Genomic DNA, 18,393 nt, shown 5'->3' with positions numbered 1-18,393 from the left:
TTGTGCCGCCGGCTCCGTCTCCAAATTCCCTTTTTTTGGGGGGGAAAAATGGCCCCGAATCCCTCCTGGGTGGAGAATTCCCATTTCTCCCCATTCCCGCTTCTCCTCAGCCCCTTTTTCCCCCAAATTCACCCCAAATTCCTCCTTTTCCCCCCAAAGTCCCTCCAATTCCTGCTTTTTTTCCCCCCAAATTCCCCCTTTTTCCTCCAAATTCCCGCTTTTCCCCCCAAAGTCCCCCCAAATTCCCCTTTTCTCCCCCAAATTCTTCCTTTTCTCCCCCAAATTCCCCTTTTTCCCCCAAAATTCTTCCTTTCCCCCCAAATTCCTCCTTTTCCCCCCCAAATTCCTGCTTTTTTCCCCCAAATTCCTCCTTTTCCCCCCAAATTCCCCCTTTCCCCCCCAAATTCCCCATTTTCACTCCTTTTTTCCCCAAATTCCCCCTTTTCCCCCAAATTCCTCCCAAATTCCCCCTTTTCCCCCCGAAATTCCCCCCAATTTCCTGCTTTTTAGCCCCGAAATTCCTCCTTTTCCCCCCCAAATTCCTCCTTCCCCCCCCAAATTCCCCTATTTTTCCTCCAAATTCCCCCCAAATTCCCGCTGTTCTCCCCCAAATTCTTCCTTTCCCCCCCAATTCTTCCTTTTCCCCTCTTTCCCCCCAAATTCCCCGTTTCCCCCCCCTTTTCCCCTCCTTTCCCCCCAAATTCCCCCTTTTTCCCCCGAATTCCCCCCAAATTTCTTCTTTTCCCCCCCAAATTCCCCCGGTTTTCCCCCTTTTCCCCCCCCAAATTCCCCCCCTTTCCCTCCATTTCCCCCAAATTCCCCCCAAATTCCCCCTTTCCCCCCCCCCAAATTCCTCCTTTCCCCTCCAAATCCCCCCAAATTCCCTAAATCCCCCCAAATTCCCCAAATCTCCCTAAATCCCCCCAAATTCCCCCCCCCCCCCCCCAAATTCCCGCCGTCCCCATCCCCGCTCGGCGCTCGGCCGCTCTCCCCTGGCCGCTCTCGCCGCGCTCTCTCGGCGCTCTCCCCGCCGGCCTGGCGGGCGCCCCGCGTGCGCCGTGCCCAAGATGGCGGCCTCCACCTCGGCCTCGGCCGCCGCCTCCCCGCCGCCCAAAGTCACCAAAGCGGCGGCGGCGCCGCGGCCCCGCGACCGCGACCGCGGCGGGGACGGCGACCCCGAGCCCCCGGCCGCGCCCGAGCCGGGTGAGCGCCCCTTTCCCCCCGCCGGCCCCGCCCCGCCGCGCCCGGGGCCCACCCGCGCCGCCCCCCCCCCCTCCCCCCCATCTCCCCTCACGGTTCTCGCCCCCCCCTCCCCTCACACCGGCGCCGCTCCGGTGAGGCCGCGGCGCTGCCGAGCCCCGGTGGGCGCGGCCAGAGAGCCCCGAGGGGCTCGGGGAGGCCGCAGCCGCCGAGCCGCCGCCCTCCTTTGTCCCGGCCCCGGCCCCGCTTTGTCCCTCGCGGGACCCCCGGGATGCCCCTCCCGGGACGGCCCCGGGCCCGCGCCCCGAGGGCGGCCGGAGCCTCCTCGCCGGGCCCCCGGAGGGTGCTCGGTGCCTCCGTGCCCGGTGCTTCATCCCGCTCCCCGAGGGGCTCCCGGTGCCGCCGTCCCGGTGCCGCCGTCCCGGTGCCCGCGGGGTCCTGGGGGGGTTCCCGTCCCCCCATCCCGCTCCCCCCGGAGCCCCGGGATGTCCCCAGCCCGTCCCGGTCCCTTCTCCTGTCACCTTTCCGTGTCCCTTCCCTCCCCTGCTGGGAGCTGCCGGCAGCCCTGTGCTGTGCCCTGCAAGGACCTGTCCCTGTGCCTGTGCCCTGCAAGGACCTGTCACTGTCCCTGACCCATCCCTGCAAGGACCTGTCCCTGTCCTGTGCCCTGTAAGGACCTGTCACCGTCCCTGTCCCTGTGCCCTGCAAGGACCTGTCACTGTCCCTGTCCCATCCCTGCAAGGACCTGCCACTGTCCTGTGCCCTGTAAGGACCTGTCACCGTCCCTGTCCCTGTGCCCTGCAAGGACCTGTCCCTGTCCCTGTGCCCTGCAAGGACCTGTCCCTGTCCCTGTGCCCTGTAAGGACCTGTCCCTGTCCCATCCCTGCAAGGACCTGCCACCACCCCTGTCCTGTGCCCTGCAAGGAGCTGTCGCCTTCTCTGTGCCCTGCAAGGACCTGTCCCTGTCCCTGTGCCTGTGCCCTGCAAGGACCTGCCACCTTCCCCTGTGCCCTGCAAGGACCTGCCACCTTCCCCTGTGCCCTGCAAGGACCTGTCCCTGTCCCTGTGCCCTGCAAGGATCTGTCCCTGTCCCTGTCCCTGTGCCCTGCAAGGACCTGCCACCACCCCTGTCCTGTGCCCTGCAAGGACCTGCCACCATCCCTGTGCCCTGCAAGGACCTGCCACCGTCCCTGTCCCTGTCCCTGTGCCCTGCAAGGACCTGCCACTGTCCCTGTGCTGTGCCCTGCAAGGACCTGCCACTGTCCCTGTGCTGTGCCCTGCAAGGACCTGTCACCATCCCTGTCCCTGTCCCTGTGCCCTGCAAGGACCTGTCACCGTCCCTGTCCCTGTGCCCTGCAAGGACCTGTCACCATCCCTGTCCCTGTCCCTGTGCCCTGCAAGGACCTGTCACTGTCCCTGTCCCTGTCCCTGTGCCCTGCAAGGACCTGCCACCACCCCTGTCCTGTGCCCTGTGCTGTGCCCTGCAAGGTCCTGTCCCTGTCCCTGTCCCATCCCTGCAAGGACCTGTCCCTGTCCCTGTGCCCTGCAAGGACCTGCCGCTGTCCCTGTCCCCTCCCCTTAAGGACCTGTCACCAGCCGTGTCCTGTCCCCTGCAAGGACCTGCCTTGTCTCCTCCATTTAGGGACCTGTCACTGTCCCTGTGCCCTGCAGGGACCTGGCACCACCCCTGTGCCCTGCAAGGACCTGTCCCTGTCCCTGTGCCCTGCAAGGACCTGTCACCATCCCTGTCCTGTGCCCTGCAAGGACCTGTCACTGTCCCTGTCCCCAAACCCCCTCTGGAACACCCCAAATCCCCCCTGGAACACCCCAAATCCCCCCTGGAACACCCCAAACCCCCTCTGGAACACCCCAAATCCCCTCTGGAACACCCCAAACCCCCTCTGGAACACCCCAAACCCCCCCTGGAACACCCCAAATCCCCCCTGGAACACCCCAAATCCCTCTGGAACACCCCAAATCCCCTCTGGAACACCCCAAACCCCCTCTGGAACACCCCAAATCCCCTCTGGAACACCCCAAACCCCCCCTGGAACACCCCAAACCCCCTCTGGAACACCCCAAACCCCCTCTGGAACACCCCAAACCCCCTTTGGAACACCCCAAACCCCCTTTGGAACACCCCAAATCCCCCCTGGAACACCCCAAATCCCTCTGGAACACCCCAAACCCCCCCTGGAACACCCCAAATCCCTTCTGGAACACCCCAAATCCCCTCTGGAACACCCCAAATCCCCCCTGGAACACCCCAAATCCCTCTGGAACGCCCCAAATCCCCCTCTGGAACACCCCAAACCCCCTTTGGAACACCCCAAACCCCCTTTGGAACACCCCAAATCCCCCCTGGAACACCCCAAATCCCTCTGGAACACCCCAAATCCCCCCTGGAACACCCCAAACCCCCCCTGGAACACCCCAAATCCCTCTGGAACACCCCAAATCCCCTCTGGAACACCCCAAACCCCCTCTGGAACACCCCAAATCCCTTCTGGAACACCCCAAATCCCCTCTGGAACACCCCAAACCCCCTCTGGAACACCCCAAACCCCCCCTGGAACACCCCAAACCCCCTCTGGAACACCCCAAATCCCCTCTGGAACACCCCAAATCCCCCCTGGAACACCCCAAATCCCCCCTGGAACACCCCAAATCCCTCTGGAACACCCCAAATCCCCCTGGAACACCCCAAACCCCCCTGGAACACCCCAAACCCCCTCTGGAACACCCCAAATCCCCTCTGGAACACCCCAAACCCCCTTTGGAACACCCCAAACCCCTCTGGAACACCCCAAATCCCCCCTGGAACACCCCAAACCCCTCTGGAACACCCCAAACCCCTCTGGAACACCCCAAATCCCCCCTGGAACACCCCAAATCCCCTCTGGAACACCCCAAATCCCTCTGGAACACCCCAAATCCCCCCTGGAACACCCCAAATCCCCTGGAACACCCCAAACCCCCTCTGGAACGCCCCAAACCCCCTCTGGAACACCCCAAATTCCCCCTGGAACACCCCCAATCCCCGATCCCAGCCCGTTCCCTGACTCCCGGCTCCTTCCCGCAGTTCTGGCTCCCGACGAGGACGATTTGGTGGCCATGGAAGTGACGTCCCCTCCTCCCATCCCGAAAAAAAGCGCCGGGAATGCGCCCCTGGAGCCGCCCCCCCCCCGCCTCGGGACCAAGCTCTCCCCGGAGCCCCCCGGCAGCAAAGCCGAGCCCCAGGATTCCAAAGGTGGGATTTTCCCGGGATTCTCCTCGGCTTGGAGCCGATCCGGGGCCGTTTTCCAGGTTTTTTTTTTTTGGGGGGGGGGGGGGGGTTAATTAATGTGGGAGTTAATGAGGTGGGGGTGTCGCGTTTCCAGGCCAAGCTGGGGCGGGGAGGGCTCCAAATCCTCTGGGATCAGCTCCCAGCCTTCCCTCCTTGCTCCTCCTCGTTCTCCTGTTCCTGATGTTGGGGTTTTTCCCATTTTTTCTCCCATTTTTTCCCAATTTCCCCGTTTCTCTCCCCGTTTTTCCAGCCCCCAGCCTGACCACGCACGAGGTGTGCGGCGCCTGCTTCCATCCCCAAACCGGGACTGGGTGGGAGCTGATCCCGAGGGATTTTTACCCCTCCTCTGTTCCTCCTCTCTCTGATACCAGAGTTATCCCATTTTTTCTCTATTTTTTCCCGTTTTCCCCATTTTTCTCCCCGTTTTTCCCAGCCCCCAGCCTGACCACGTGCGAGGTGTGCGGCGCCTGCTTCCATCCCCAAACTGGGACTGGGGGGTGTCCAGAATCTCTCGGGATCAACTCCCAACCTCTCCCCCTTCTTCTTCTCCCTCTGACCTTGGATTTATCCCATTTTTTCTCTATTTTTTCCCGTTTTTCCCGTTTCTCTCCCCGTTTTTCCCAGCCCCCAGCCTGACCACGTGCGAGGTGTGCGGCGCCTGCTTCCATCCCCAAACCGGGGCTGGGTGGGAGCTGATCCCCAGGGATTTTTACCCCTTCTCTGTTCCTCCTCATCCTCCTCCCCCTGACCTTGGATTTATCCCATTTTTTCTCTATTTTTTCCCGTTTTTCCCATTTCTCTCCCCGTTTTCCCAGCCCCCAGCCTGACCACGCACGAGGTGTGCGGCGCCTGCTTCCATCCCCAAACCGGGACTGGGGGGGGTCCAGAATCTCTCGGGATCAGCTCCCAACCTCTCCCCCTTCTCCTCCTCCCCCCGACATCGGATTGATCCCATTTTTTCTCTACTTTTTCCCAATTTCCCCATTTCTCTCCCCGTTTTTCCCAGCCCCCAGCCTGACCACGTGCGAGGTGTGCGGCGCCTGCTTCCATCCCCAAACCGGGACTGGGTGGGAGCTGATCCCGAGGGATTTTTACCCCTCCTCTGTTCCTCCTCATCCTTCTCCCCCCGACATAAGATTTATCCCATTTTTTCCCGTTTTCCCCATTTCTCTCCCCGTTTTTCCAGCCCCCAGCCTGACCACGCACGAGGTGTGCGGCGCCTGCTTCCATCCCCAAACCGGGACTGGGTGGGAGCTGATCCCGAGGGATTTTTACCCCTCCTCTGTTCCTCCTCTCTCTGATACCAGAGTTATCCCATTTTTTCTCTATTTTTTCCCGTTTTTCCCATTTCTCTCCCCGTTTTTCCAGTCCCCAGCCTGACCACGTGTGAGGTGTGCGGCGCCTGCTTCCATCCCCAAACCGGGACTGGGGGGGGTCCAGAATCTCTCGGGATCAACTCCAACCTCTCCCCCTTCTCCTCCTCCCCCCGACATCGGATTTATCCCATTTTTTCTCTATTTTTTCCCAATTTCCCCATTTCTCTCCCCGTTTTCCCAGCCCCCAGCCTGACCACGTGCGAGGTGTGCGGCGCCTGCTTCCATCCCCAAACCGGGACTGGGTGGGAGCTGATCCCAAGGGATTTTTACCCCTCCTCTGTTCCTCCTCTCTCTGATACCAGAGTTTTCCCATTTTTTCTCTATTTTTTCCCGTTTTTCCCATTTTTCTCCCCGTTTTCCCAGCCCCCAGCCTGACCATGTGTGAGGTGTGCGGCGCCTGCTTCCATCCCCAAACCGGGACTGGGTGGGAGCTGATCCCGCGGGATTTTTACCCCTCCTCTGTTCCTCCTCTCTCTGATACCAGAGTTATCCCATTTTTTCTCTATTTTTTCCCGTTTTTCCCATTTCTCTCCCCGTTTTTCCAGCCCCCAGCCTGACCACGTGCGAGGTGTGCGGCGCCTGCTTCCATCCCCAAACCGGGGCTGGGTGGGAGCTGATCCCGAGGGATTTTTACCCCTTCTCTGTTCCTCCTCATCCTCCTCCCCCTGACCTTGGATTTATCCCATTTTTTCTCTATTTTTTCCTGTTTTTCCCATTTCTCTCCCCGTTTTCCCAGCCCCCAGCCTGACCACGTGCGAGGTGTGCGGCGCCTGCTTCCATCCCCAAACCGGGACTGGGGGGGGGTCCAGAATCTCTCGGGATCAACTCCCAACCTCTCCCCCTTCTCCTCCTCCCCCCGACATCGGATTGATCCCATTTTTTCTCTACTTTTTCCCAATTTCCCCATTTCTCTCCCCGTTTTCCCAGCCCCCAGCCTGACCACGTGCGAGGTGTGCGGCGCCTGCTTCGAGACGCGCAAGGGCCTGTCCAGCCACGCGCGCTCCCACCTGCGCCAGCTCGGCGTGGCCGAGTCCGAGAGCTCCGGCGCGCCCATCGACCTCCTGTACGAGCTGGTGCGGCACAAGGGCAAAGCCGACGGCTCCGCGCTGCCGCCGCCTCCGCTGGCCAAGAAATCGGCGTCTCCCAAGGACCCCGGCGCGCCGCGGGCGCTGCTGCTGCTGCCCAAGGAGCGCCCGCCCGAGGGGGCCGTCAACAAAGCCATCAAATCCCCGCCCGGCTTCTCCAAAGCCCTGGCGCAGCCGGGCTCGCCCGTGCTCAAGAAGGTGCCGGCGGCGCTGCCCGGCTCGCCGTCGCCCAAAAACGCCGAGGAGAAGGGATCCAAGCTGGCGCTGAGCCCGCTGCCGGCCTCGCCGAAATCCCAGTGGGCGCCCGAGGAGGACGGGCCCCTCAACCTCAGTGAGTGCCGCGCTTCTGTCACGCGCTTTTCCTGCGTTTTCCTGCGTTTTCCTGCGTTTTTCTGCGTTTCCCTGCGTTTTCCTGGGTTTTCCTGGGTTTTCCTGCGTTTCCCTGCGTTTTCCTTGGTTTCCTGAGTGTTTCCTTCTTCTCCTCCTCCTTCTCCTTCTCCTTCTCCTCCTCCTTCTCCTCCTTCTCCTCTTTCTCCTTCTCCTTCTCCTTCTCCTCCTCCTCCTCCTCCTCCTTCTCCTCCTCCTCCTCCTCTTTCTCCTTCTCCTTCTCCTCCTCCTTCTCCTTCTCCTCCTTCTCCTTTTCCTCCTTCTCCTTCTTTTTCTTCTTCTTCTCCTCCTCCTTCTGCTCTTCCTTCTTTCTCCTCTTCCTCTTTCTCTTCCTCCTCCTCCTCCTTCTTTCTCCTTTCTCCTTCTCCTTTCCCTCCTCCTCCTCCTCTTCTCCTCTTTCTCCTGCACTTCATCCTTCTACTTCTCTTCCTCCTCGTCCTCTTCCTCCTCCTCCTCCTCTTCTTTTCCTCCTTCTTTTCTTTCTCCTCCACTTTCTCCTCCTCCTCTCCCTCCTCCTCTCCCATCAGCCCTGGCCACTCTCCCATCAGCCCTGGCCACTCTCCCAGTAGCCCCGGCCACCCTCCCAGTAGCCCCAGTCACTCTCCCATCAGCCCAGCCACTCTCCCAGTAGCCCTGGCCACTCTCCCATCAGCCCCGGCCACTCTCCCATCAGCCCCGGCCACTCTCCCATCAGCCCTGGCCACTCTCCCATCAGCCCTGGCCACTCTCCCATCAGCCCAGCCACTCTCCCAGTAGCCCTGGCCACTCTCCCATCAGCCCAGCCACTCTCCCAGTAGCCCCGGCCACTCTCCCATCAGCCCAGCCACTCTCCCATCAGCCCCGGCCACTCTCCCATCAGCCCTGGCCACTCTCCCAGTAGCCCTGGCCACTCTCCCATCAGCCCAGCCACTCTCCCATCAGCCCGGCCACTCTCCCATCAGCCCAGCTGCCCTCCCAGCCCCGGCCTTGCCCCTCTCAGCGCCGCCCCTGACCCTTGCCCCGTGTGTCCCGCCGGCAGCGTCGGGCTCGGAGCCGTGCCGGGACATCCGCTGCGAGTTCTGCGGGGAGTTCTTCGAGAACCGCAAGGGCCTGTCCAGCCACGCGCGCTCCCACCTGCGCCAGATGGGCGTCACCGAGTGGTACGTGAACGGCTCCCCCATCGACACGCTGCGCGAGATCCTCACCCGCCGCCGCTCCAATCCCGCCGGGAATCACCCCAAATCCGTGGCCAAGAGCCTGCTGGGCAGCCTGGCCCCTCTGGAAGCGCCGCGGCCGCCGGGGGAGCTGCACATCCCCGGCTTGGGCAAGAAGGTGCCGGCCCCCCTGAGCCCCCCGGGGCCGGCTCCCAGCACGGCCTCGCCGCCTCCCACGGCCAGGAAGATGTTCCCGGGCCTCTCTCCTCCCTCCCTGCAGAAGAAACTGAAGCAGGACCAGCTCAGGGTGGAGATCAAGCGGGAGTTGATGGCCGGAGGAGGAGCGGGAGGAACCGGGATCCATCCGGGGGAGCCGCCGGCGCCGCCGGACCCGGCCTGGGCTCCCCGCGAGGAGATGGCGCCGCTCAACCTCTGTGAGTGGCCTGGGAATGAGGGGGTTCAGGGGTTCATCCCGAGGGTTTGGGGGCTTCAGGGTTCATCCCGAGGGTTTGGGGGGTTCAGGGCTGATCCCGAGGGTTTGGGGGGTTCAGGGTTCATCCCGAGGGTTTGGGGGGTTCAGGGCTCATCCCGAGGGTTTGGGGGGTTCAGGGGCTGATCCCAAGGGTTTGGGGGGTTCAGGGGTTCATCCCGAGGGTTTGGGGGGTTCAGGGGTTCATCCCGAAGGTTTGGGGGGTTCAGGGGCTGATCCCGAGAGTTTGGGGGGTTCAGGGTTCATCCCGAAGGTTTGGGGGGTTCAGGGCTCATCCCGAAGGTTTGGGGGGTTCAGGGGTTCATCCCGAGGGTTTGGGGGGTTCAGGGGCTGATCCCGGAATTTCCCCGGCAGCCTCCCGAGCCGACCCCGTGCGCGACATCCTCTGGCTCGGGGCTCATCCTGGGGATTTGGGGACTCTGAAATCCCATCCCAGGTCTTTAGGGACGCTGAGATCCCATCCCAGGGATTTGGGGCCCTAAAACCCCATCCTGGGCAGTTCCCTGCCTCCCCTAATCCCGGAATTCCACCTTTCCCAGCCTCCCGAGCCGACCCCGTGCGCGACATCCGCTGCGAGTTCTGCGGGGAGTTCTTCGAGAACCGCAAGGGCCTGTCCAGCCACGCGCGCTCCCACCTGCGCCAGATGGGCGTCACCGAGTGGTCGGTGAACGGCTCCCCCATCGACACGCTGCGCGAGATCCTCAGGAAGAAATCCAAGCCCTGCCTCATCAAGAAGGAGCCGCCGATCCCGCCGGGCATGGAGCCCCCCAAAGGGCTGCCCGAGGACGGGCTGGATCCCAAATCCCAGCCGGCTCCCGGCAAAGCGCTGCCGCCGGGGTTATCCCTGGCCCCGCTGGGCGGCCGGCCGGGAAAGCCGGGATCGGGGGCCGTGGGAGCTCCTCTGGCCCTGGCGCCGCTGGGATCCAAAACTCCCGGCGCCTTCCTGGCTCCCAAGCGGCCGCTGGCCGAGGATCGCCTGGGAGCGCACGGCGAGGCCAAGCACAAAGCCTTCGAGCTGCCCTTCAAGGCCAAGGCGCTGCACGACAAGGCCTGTGAGTGCCCGCACGGGGATCGGGGCGGGGCGGGAGCCGCGGAGTTCCGGAGCTCGGCAGTTGGGAATTTCCATCCCGCGGAGGCTCTGGGTGCTGTCCCCGGGCTCCGTGTCCGTCCCCCAGTCCCCTCATCCCGGTGCTTGTTCCCGTTTTCCCAGCAGCCAAAGCATCCTGTGAGCTCTGCGGGCTGTCCCCGTTCTCTCACCCCGTTTTCCCTCTGTCCATTCCCATTTTTCCCGTTTTTCCCGTTTTTCCAGCAGCCAGAGCATCCTGTGAGCTCTGCGGGCTGTCCCCGTTCTCTCACCCCGTTTTCCCTCTATCCATTCCCATTTTTCCCCGTTTTTCCCGTTTTTCCAGCAGCCAGAGCATCCTGTGAGCTCTGTGGGCTGTCCCCATTCTCTCACCCCGTTTTCCCTCTGTCCATTCCCGTTTTTCCCCGTTTTTCCCCCATTTCCAGCAGCAGCAGACCCTGCTGTGAGCTCTGCGGGCTGTCCCCGTTCTCTCACCCCGTTATCCCAGTGTTTATTCCCATTATCCCAGTGTCCACACCCCATTCTTTAACCCCATTTTCCCACTGCTAACGCCCGTTTTATCCCGTTTTTCCCATTTTTAGCCCCATTTTCCCACTGATAATGCCCGTTTTTCCCCGTTTTTGCCCATTTTGCCCGTTTTTAACCCCGTTTTCTCGCCGTTTTCCAGCGGCAGAGGCCTGCTGCGAGCTCTGCGGGCTGTTCTTTGAGAACAGGAAGGCTCTGCCTGTGCACACCCCACACCCCATTCTCTAACCCCATTTTTCCCCATTTTTAACCCCGTTTTTCCCCGTTTTTGCCCATTTTGCCCATTTTTAACCCCGTTTTTCCCCGTTTTTGCCCATTTTGCCCATTTTTAACCCCGTTTTTGCCCATTTTGCCCGTTTTTAACCCCATTTTCTCGCCGTTTTCCAGCGGCAGAGGCCTGCTGTGAGCTCTGCGGGCTGTACTTTGAGAACAGGAAGGCTCTGCCTGTGCACACCCCACACCCCATTCTCTAACCCCATTTTTCCCCATTTTTAACCCCGTTTTTCCCCGTTTTTGCCCATTTTGCCCATTTTTAACCCCGTTTTTGCCCATTTTGCCCGTTTTTAACCCCGTTTTCTCCCCGTTTTCCAGCGGCAGAGGCCTGCTGCGAGCTCTGCGGGCTGTACTTTGAGAACAGGAAGGCTCTGCCTGTGCACACCCCACACCCCATTCTTTAACCCTATTTTTAACCCCGTTTTTAACCCCGTTTTTGCCCATTTTGCCCATTTTTAACCCCGTTTTCTCCCCGTTTTCCAGCGGCAGAGGCCTGCTGCGAGCTCTGCGGGCTGTACTTTGAGAACAGGAAGGCTCTGGCCAGCCACGCCCGGGCGCACCTGCGGCAGTTCGGCGTCACCGAGTGGTGCGTGAACGGCTCCCCCATCGAGACCCTGCGCGAGTGGATCCGGCACCGGCCCCACAAGGCCGGCGCCTACCGCAGCTACATCCAGGGGGGCCGGCCCTTCTCCAAGAAATTCCGGAACTCCGCGCACCCCCGGGAGCACCGCGGCGCCCTCGGGATGCCGGCGGCGTTCCTGGGAAAAGGGGGAATGGCGGCCGAGGCGGCGCTCGGGGACAACGGGAAGGGCCCGGACGGGGCCGAGCGGGCGCTGGGGACGCCCCTGGGAGTGGTGAAGGTGGAGGAGCAGAGGGCCAACATCAGCAGTGAGTGTGGGAAACGTGGGATTGGGAACGGGAAACGTGGGATTGGGAATGGGAAACGTGGGATTGGGAACGGGATTGGGGTCGGGAATGGGAAAAGTGGGGTTTGAAATGAGAAATGGGGTCGGGAATGGGGTTTGGGATGGGGAATGGGGTTTGGGATTGGGAAATGGGAATGGAGTGGTGAAGGTGGAGGAGCAGAGGGCCAACATCAGCAGTGAGTGTGGGAAACGTGGGATTGGGAATGGGAAATGTGGGATTGGGAATGGGAAACGTGGGATTGGGAACGGGATTGGGGTCGGGAATGGGGATTGGGAATGGGAATGGAGTGGTGAAGGTGGAGGAGCAGAGGGCCAACATCAGCAGTGAGTGTGGGAAACGTGGGATTGGGAATGGGAAACGTGGGATTGGGAACGGGATTGGGGTCGGGAATGGGGTCGGGAATGGGGTTTGGGATTGGGAAATGGGAACGGAGTGGTGAAGGTGGAGGAGCAGAGGGCCAACATCAGCAGTGAGTGTGGGAAACGTGGGATTGGGAATGGGGAACGTGAGATTGGGAACGGGATTGGGGTCGGGAATGGGAAAAGTGGGGTTTGAAATGAGAAATGGGGTCGGGAATGGGGTTTGGGATTGGGAAATGGGAATGGAGTGGTGAAGGTGGAGGAGCAGAGGGCCAACATCAGCAGTGAGTGTGGGAAACGTGGGATTGGGAATGGGAAACGTGGGATTGGGAACGGGATTGGGGTCGGGAATGGGGTTGGGAATGGGGGATGGGGTTTGGGAATGGGGGATGGGGTTTGGGATTGGGAATGGGGTTTGGGAATGGGGGATGGGGTTTGGGATTGGGAATGGGGTTTGGGAATGGGGGATGCTGGCGGGGTGGGAATGGGGCGGAGGAGCAGAGGTCCAGCAGCAGCAGCAGCGAGTGTGGGGTTGGGAAACGGGATTTGGGATTGGGAAATGGGGTCAGGAACGGGATTTGGGATTGGGAAATGGGGTCAGGAACGGGATTTGGGATTGGGAAATGGGGTCAGGAACGGGATTTGGGATTGGGAAATGGGGTCAGGAATGGGAGTTGGGACTGGGAAATGGGATTTGGGATGAGATTCAGGATTGGGAAATGGGGCCAGGAATGGGATTTGGGACTGGGATTCGGGATTGGGAAATGGGGCCAGGAATGGGATTTGGGATTGGGAAATGGGGCCAGGAATGGGATTTGGGATTGGGAAATGGGGCCAGGAAGGGGATTCGGGACTGGGAAATGGGGCCAGGAATGGGATTTGGGAATGGGATTTGGGATTGGGAAATGGGGCCAGGAATGGGATTCGGGATTGGGAAATGGGGCCAGGAATGGGATTTGGGAATGGGAAATGGGGCCAGGAATGGGATTTGGGATTGGGAAATGGGGCCAGGAATGGGATTTGGGATTGGGAAATGGGGCCAGGAATGGGATTTGGGACTGGGAAATGGGGCCAGGAATGGGATTTGGGACTGGGAAATGGGGTCAGGAATGGGATTTGGGATTGGGAAATGGGGCCAGGAATGGGGTTCGGGATTGGGAAATGGGGCCAGGAAGGGGATTTGGGATTGGGAAATGGGGCCAGGAATGGGATTCGGGACTGGGATTTGGGATTGGGAAATGGGGCCAGGAATGGGATTTGGGATTGGGAAATGGGGCCAGGAATGGGATTTGGGATTGGGAAATGGGGCTGGGACCGGGGATCAGCCTCGAGCCCTCCCGCAGCCTCTGCCCCCGTCCCATTCCCGCTTTTCCCGCAGAGTTCGAGCGGCGCCAGGCGCGGCCCCTGGAGCCACCGCTGGCCCGGGCCGAGGAGCCGGGAGCGGAATTCCCGCAGAAGCTGCAGGAGCCGCGGCCGCCGCCGCCCCGGATGCGCCCGGTGCCGGCGCTGGTGCCGCGCCCGCCGCAGACCTCGCTGGTCAAGTTCGTGGGGAACATCTACACCCTCAAGTGCAGGTGGGAGGGCCGGGCTGGGGGCTCGTCCGGGATTCCGGGCGTTTTCCCGGGGTTTTGGGGAGTTTTCCCGGATTTTGGGGAGTTTTCCTGGCTTTTTGGGGAGTTTTCCTGGATTTTGGGGAGTTTTCCTGGATTTTGGGGGAGTTTTCCCGGGTTTTGGGGAGTTTTCCCGGGGTTTGGGGGAGTTTTCCTGGGGTTTTGGGGAGTTTTCCCGGGGTTTTGGGGAGTTTTCCTGGCTTTTTGGGGAGTTTTCCCGGTTTTTGGGAGTTTTCCTGGATTTTGGGGGAGTTTTCCCGGGTTTTGGGGAGTTTTCCCAGGGTTTTGGGGAGTTTTCCTGGTTTTTGGGGAATTTTCCCGGGGTTTTGGGAGTTTTCCTGGATTTTGGGGAGTTTTCCTGGATTTTGGGGAGTTTTTCGGGGTTTTTTGGGGAGTTTCCCCGAGTTTTTTGGGAGTTTTCCTGGCTTTTTGGGGAGTTTTCCCAGGTTTTTGGTTGTTTTCCTGGGGTTTTGGGGAGTTTTCCCAGGTTTTTGGGGAGTTATCCCGGTTTCTGGGGAGTTTTCCCAGTTTTTGGGGAGTTTCCCTGAGTTTTTTGGGAGTTTTCCTGGCTTTTTTGGTTGTTTTCCTGGGGTTTTGGGGAGTTTTCCCAGGTTTTTGGGGAGTTTTCCCGGGGTTTTGGGGAGTTTCCCCGAGATTTTGGGAGTTTTCCTGGCTTTTTGGAGAGTTTTCCTGGGTTTTTGGGGAGTTTTCTCGGTTTCTGGGGAGTTTTCCCAGTTTTTGGGGAGTTTCCCCGAGTTTTTTGGGAATTTTCCTGGCTTTTTTGGTTGTTTTCCTGGGGTTTTGGGGAGTTTTCCCGGGTTTTTGGGGAGTTTTCCCAGAATTTGGGAGTTTTCCCAGGGTTTTTGGGGAGTTTTCCCGGTGTTTTGGGGAGTTTTCCCAGGAGTTTTCCCGGGCTTTGGGGGAGTTTTCCCAGGTTTTTGGTTGTTTTCCTGGGGTTTTGGGGAGTTTTCCCAGGTTTTTGGGGAGTTTTCCCAGGTTTTTGGGGAGTTTTCTCAGTTTTTGGGGAGTTTTCCTGGGTTTTGGGGAGTTTTCCTGGGTTTTTGGGGAGTTTTCTCGGTTTTTGGGGAGTTTTCCCAGGTTTTGGGGAGTTTTCCCAGGTTTTTGGGGAGTTTTCCCGGGTTTTGGGGAGTTTTCCTGGGTTTTTGGGGAGTTTTCTCGATTTTTGGGGAGTTTTCCTGGGTTTTGGGGGTTTTCCCGGGTTTTTGGGGAGTTTTCCCAGGTTTTGGGGAGTTTTCCCGGGGTTTTGGGGAGTTTTCCGGGTTTTGGGGGAGTTTTCCTGGATTTTGGGGGAGTTTTCCCGGGTTTTGGGGAGTTTTCCCGGGGTTTTGGGGAGTTTTCCCGGGTTTCTGGGGAGTTTTCCTGGATTTTTGGGGAGTTTTCCTGAATTTTGGGGGAGTTTTCCTGGATTTTGGGGGAGTTTTCCGGGGTTTTGGGGAGTTTTCCTGGATTTTGGGGAGTTTTCCCGGGTTTTTGGGGGAGTTTTCCCGGTTTTTGGGGAGTTTTCCCGGGGTTTTGGGAGTTTTCTCGGTTTTTGGGGAGTTTTCCTGGGGTTTTGGGGAGTTTTCCTGGTTTTTGGGGAGTTTTCCTGGGGTTTTGGGGAGTTTTCCCGGGGTTTGGTTGTTTTCCCGGGGTTTTGGGGAGTTTTCCTGGCTTTTTGGGGAGTTTTCCCAGGTTTTTGGTTGTTTTCCTGGGGTTTTGGGGAGTTTTCCTGGATTTTGGGGAGTTTTCCTGGATTTTGGGGAGTTTTCCTGGGGTTTTGGGGAGTTCCCCCGAGTTTTTGGGGAGTTTTCCTGGCTTTTTGGGGAGTTTTCCCAGGTTTTTGGTTGTTTTCCTGGGGTTTTGGGAGTTTTCCCAGGTTTCTGGGGAGTTTTCCTGGATTTTGGGGGAGTTTTCCCAGGGTTTTGGGGAGTTTTCCCGGTTTTTGGGGAGTTTTCCTGGGGTTTTGGGGAGTTTTCCCGGGGTTTTGGGAGTTTTCCCGGGTTTTTGGAGAGTTTTCCTGGGGTTTTGGGGAGTTTTCCCGGGTTTTGGGGAGTTTTCCTGGGGTTTTGGGGAGTTTTCCCGGGTTTTGGGGAGTTTTCCTGGGGTTTTGGGGAGTTTTCCCGGATTTTGGGGAGTTTTCCCGGGGTTTTGGGGAGTTTTCCTGGATTTTGGGGAGTTTTCCTGGATTTTGGGGAGTTTTCCTGGATTTTGGGGGAGTTTTCCCGGGTTTTGGGGAGTTTTCCCGGGGTTTTGGGGAGTTTTCCCGGGTTTCTGGGGAGTTTTCCTGGATTTTTGGGGAGTTTTCCTGAATTTTGGGGGAGTTTTCCTGGATTTTGGGGGAGTTTTCCGGGGTTTTGGGGAGTTTTCCTGGATTTTGGGGAGTTTTCCCGGGTTTTTGGGGGAGTTTTCCCGGTTTTTGGGGAGTTTTCCCGGGGTTTTGGGAGTTTTCTCGGTTTTTGGGGAGTTTTCCTGGGGTTTTGGGGAGTTTTCCTGGTTTTTGGGGAGTTTTCCTGGGGTTTTGGGGAGTTTTCCCGGGGTTTGGTTGTTTTCCCGGGGTTTTGGGGAGTTTTCCTGGCTTTTTGGGGAGTTTTCCCAGGTTTTTGGTTGTTTTCCTGGGGTTTTGGGGAGTTTTCCCAGGTTTTTGGGGAGTTTTCCCGGGGTTTTGGGGAGTTTCCCCGAGATTTTGGGAGTTTTCCTGGCTTTTTGGAGAGTTTTCCTGGGTTTTTGGGGAGTTTTCTCGGTTTCTGGGGAGTTTTCCCAGTTTTTGGGGAGTTTCCCCGAGTTTTTTGGGAATTTTCCTGGCTTTTTTGGTTGTTTTCCTGGGGTTTTGGGGAGTTTTCCCGGGTTTTTGGGGAGTTTTCCCAGAATTTGGGAGTTTTCCCAGGGTTTTTGGGGAGTTTTCCCGGTGTTTTGGGGAGTTTTCCCAGGAGTTTTCCCGGGCTTTGGGGGAGTTTTCCCAGGTTTTTGGTTGTTTTCCTGGGGTTTTGGGGAGTTTTCCCAGGTTTTTGGGGAGTTTTCTCGGTTTTTGGGGAGTTTTCCTGGGTTTTGGGGAGTTTTCCTGGGTTTTGGGGAGTTTTCCCAGGTTTTTGGGGAGTTTTCCCGGGTTTTGGGGAGTTTTCCTGGGTTTTTGGAGAGTTTTCTCGGTTTTTGGGGAGTTTTCCTGGGTTTTGGGGGTTTTCCCGGGTTTTTGGGGAGTTTTCCCAGGTTTTGGGGAGTTTTCCCGGGGTTTTGGGGAGTTTTCCCGGTTTTGGGGGAGTTTTCCCAGCTTTTTGGGGAGTTTCCCCAGGTTTTCGGGGAGTTTTCCTGGTTTTTGGGGAGTTTTCCTGGTTTTTGGGGGTTTTCCTGGGTTTTGGGGTTTTCCCCGGGTTTTTGGGGAGTTTTCCTGGGGTTTTGGGCTTTGTTCCCAGCTTTTCCTGTTTTTCCAGCCCTTTTTGTGAGGTGTTTTCCCCCTTTTTCCCGTGTTTTCCCTCCTTTCCCTTCTCCATCCCAATTTTTGGGAGTTTCCCCCCCTTCTCCTGCTTTTCCCCCTTTCCCTTCTCCCCCATCCCATTTTTCGGGCTCTTTTCCCACTTTTCCCTCTGTTTCCCCCATTTCCCCTCTCCTCCATCCCATTTTTTGGGAGTTTTCTCCACTTTTCCTGCATTTCCCTCCCTTTCCCTGCTCTTCCATCCCTATTTTTGGATCCTTTCCCCTTTTCCCCTCTCCTCCATCCCATTTTTTGGGCTCTTTTCCCACCTTTTCCTGCTTTGCCCCCTTTTCCCTGCTCCCTAATCCCATTCTTTGGGAATTTTTCCTCCCTTTCCCTCTGTTCCCCCTCTTTCCCCTCTCCTCCATCCCATTTTTTGGGCTCTTTTCCCACCTTTCCCTCTGTTCCCCCCTTTTCCCTGCTCCCTAATCCCATTTTTTGGGGAGTTTTTCCCCACTTTTCCTGCGTTTCCCCCCCTTTCCCTTCTTCCCTGTCCCAATTTTTGGGCTCTTTTCCCCCTTTTCCCTGCTCCCTAATCCCATTTTTTGGGGAGTTTTTCCCCACTTTTCCTGCGTTTCCCCCCCTTTCCCTTCTTCCCTGTCCCAATTTTTGGGCTCTTTTCCCCCTTTTCCCTGCTCCCTAATCCCATTTTTTGGGGAGTTTCCCCCCGTTTCCCCCTCCGCATTCCCGGCATTCCCTGTCCTTCCGCAGGTTCTGTGAGGTGGAATTCCAGGGCCCTCTCTCCATCCAGGAGGAGTGGGTGCGGCACCTCCAGCGCCACATCCTGGAGATGAATTTTTCCAAGGCGGATCCGTGCCGGAGCGAGGCCCCCCCGGAGCCGCCGGTCCTGGCTGAGGCTCCCTGAGATTTTTCCCAATTCCTGGGGAAAAAAACCACAGGGAGGAAAAAAAAAAAAAAACAAACAAAAAAAAAACCACACAAAAAACCGACACCAAACCCCAACGACCCCAAATCCCGGCGGGATCTCCTCGGATCTCCCGGAGCCGCCGCTGCCCGGGGGGGCTCGTCCGGGACCTGTTGGGAATCGGGAATTCCTCGGGAATTGTCGCCAGGGCGCGGGGACGGCCGCCCACGAGCACTACACGGAGCCGAGCCCGCGGCTCCCGCCGGCACCGCGCGCCGGGAAGGCACCGGCGCGCCGGAATTCCGCCCTTCCTCGCTTCCCGAAAAA

At 59.0% G+C, this 18,393-nt stretch overlaps 1 protein-coding gene across 2 annotated transcripts in view; it reads left to right on the top strand.

Moving 5' to 3' along the window:
* WIZ (WIZ zinc finger) overlaps positions 1–18,393 on the top strand; it is a 52,938-nt gene extending 34,545 nt beyond the window's left edge. Inside the window, exons 6-13 of one of the 2 annotated variants that reach the window (XM_082299404.1) lie at positions 4,283–4,450; positions 6,790–7,278; positions 8,353–8,645; positions 8,748–8,901; positions 9,497–10,009; positions 11,323–11,727; positions 13,504–13,699; positions 17,913–18,393. In XM_082299404.1, the coding sequence (XP_082155530.1) occupies positions 4,283–4,450; positions 6,790–7,278; positions 8,353–8,645; positions 8,748–8,901; positions 9,497–10,009; positions 11,323–11,727; positions 13,504–13,699; positions 17,913–18,066 (2,372 nt within the window). In that variant the 3' untranslated portion in view covers positions 18,067–18,393. Of the gene's footprint in view, positions 1–4,282; positions 4,451–6,789; positions 7,279–8,352; positions 8,902–9,496; positions 10,010–11,322; positions 11,728–13,503; positions 13,700–17,912 lie in introns of both variants that reach the window. The other variant, XM_082299403.1, reaches the window with a different exon arrangement.

This window comes from Coloeus monedula, assembly GCF_965178545.1.
Source record: "Coloeus monedula genome assembly, chromosome: 31".
NCBI classification, from domain to species: Eukaryota; Metazoa; Chordata; class Aves; order Passeriformes; family Corvidae; genus Coloeus; species Coloeus monedula.
Note: the sequence above shows the minus strand (reverse complement) of the source record. Positions and strands in the feature narration are given on the sequence as shown.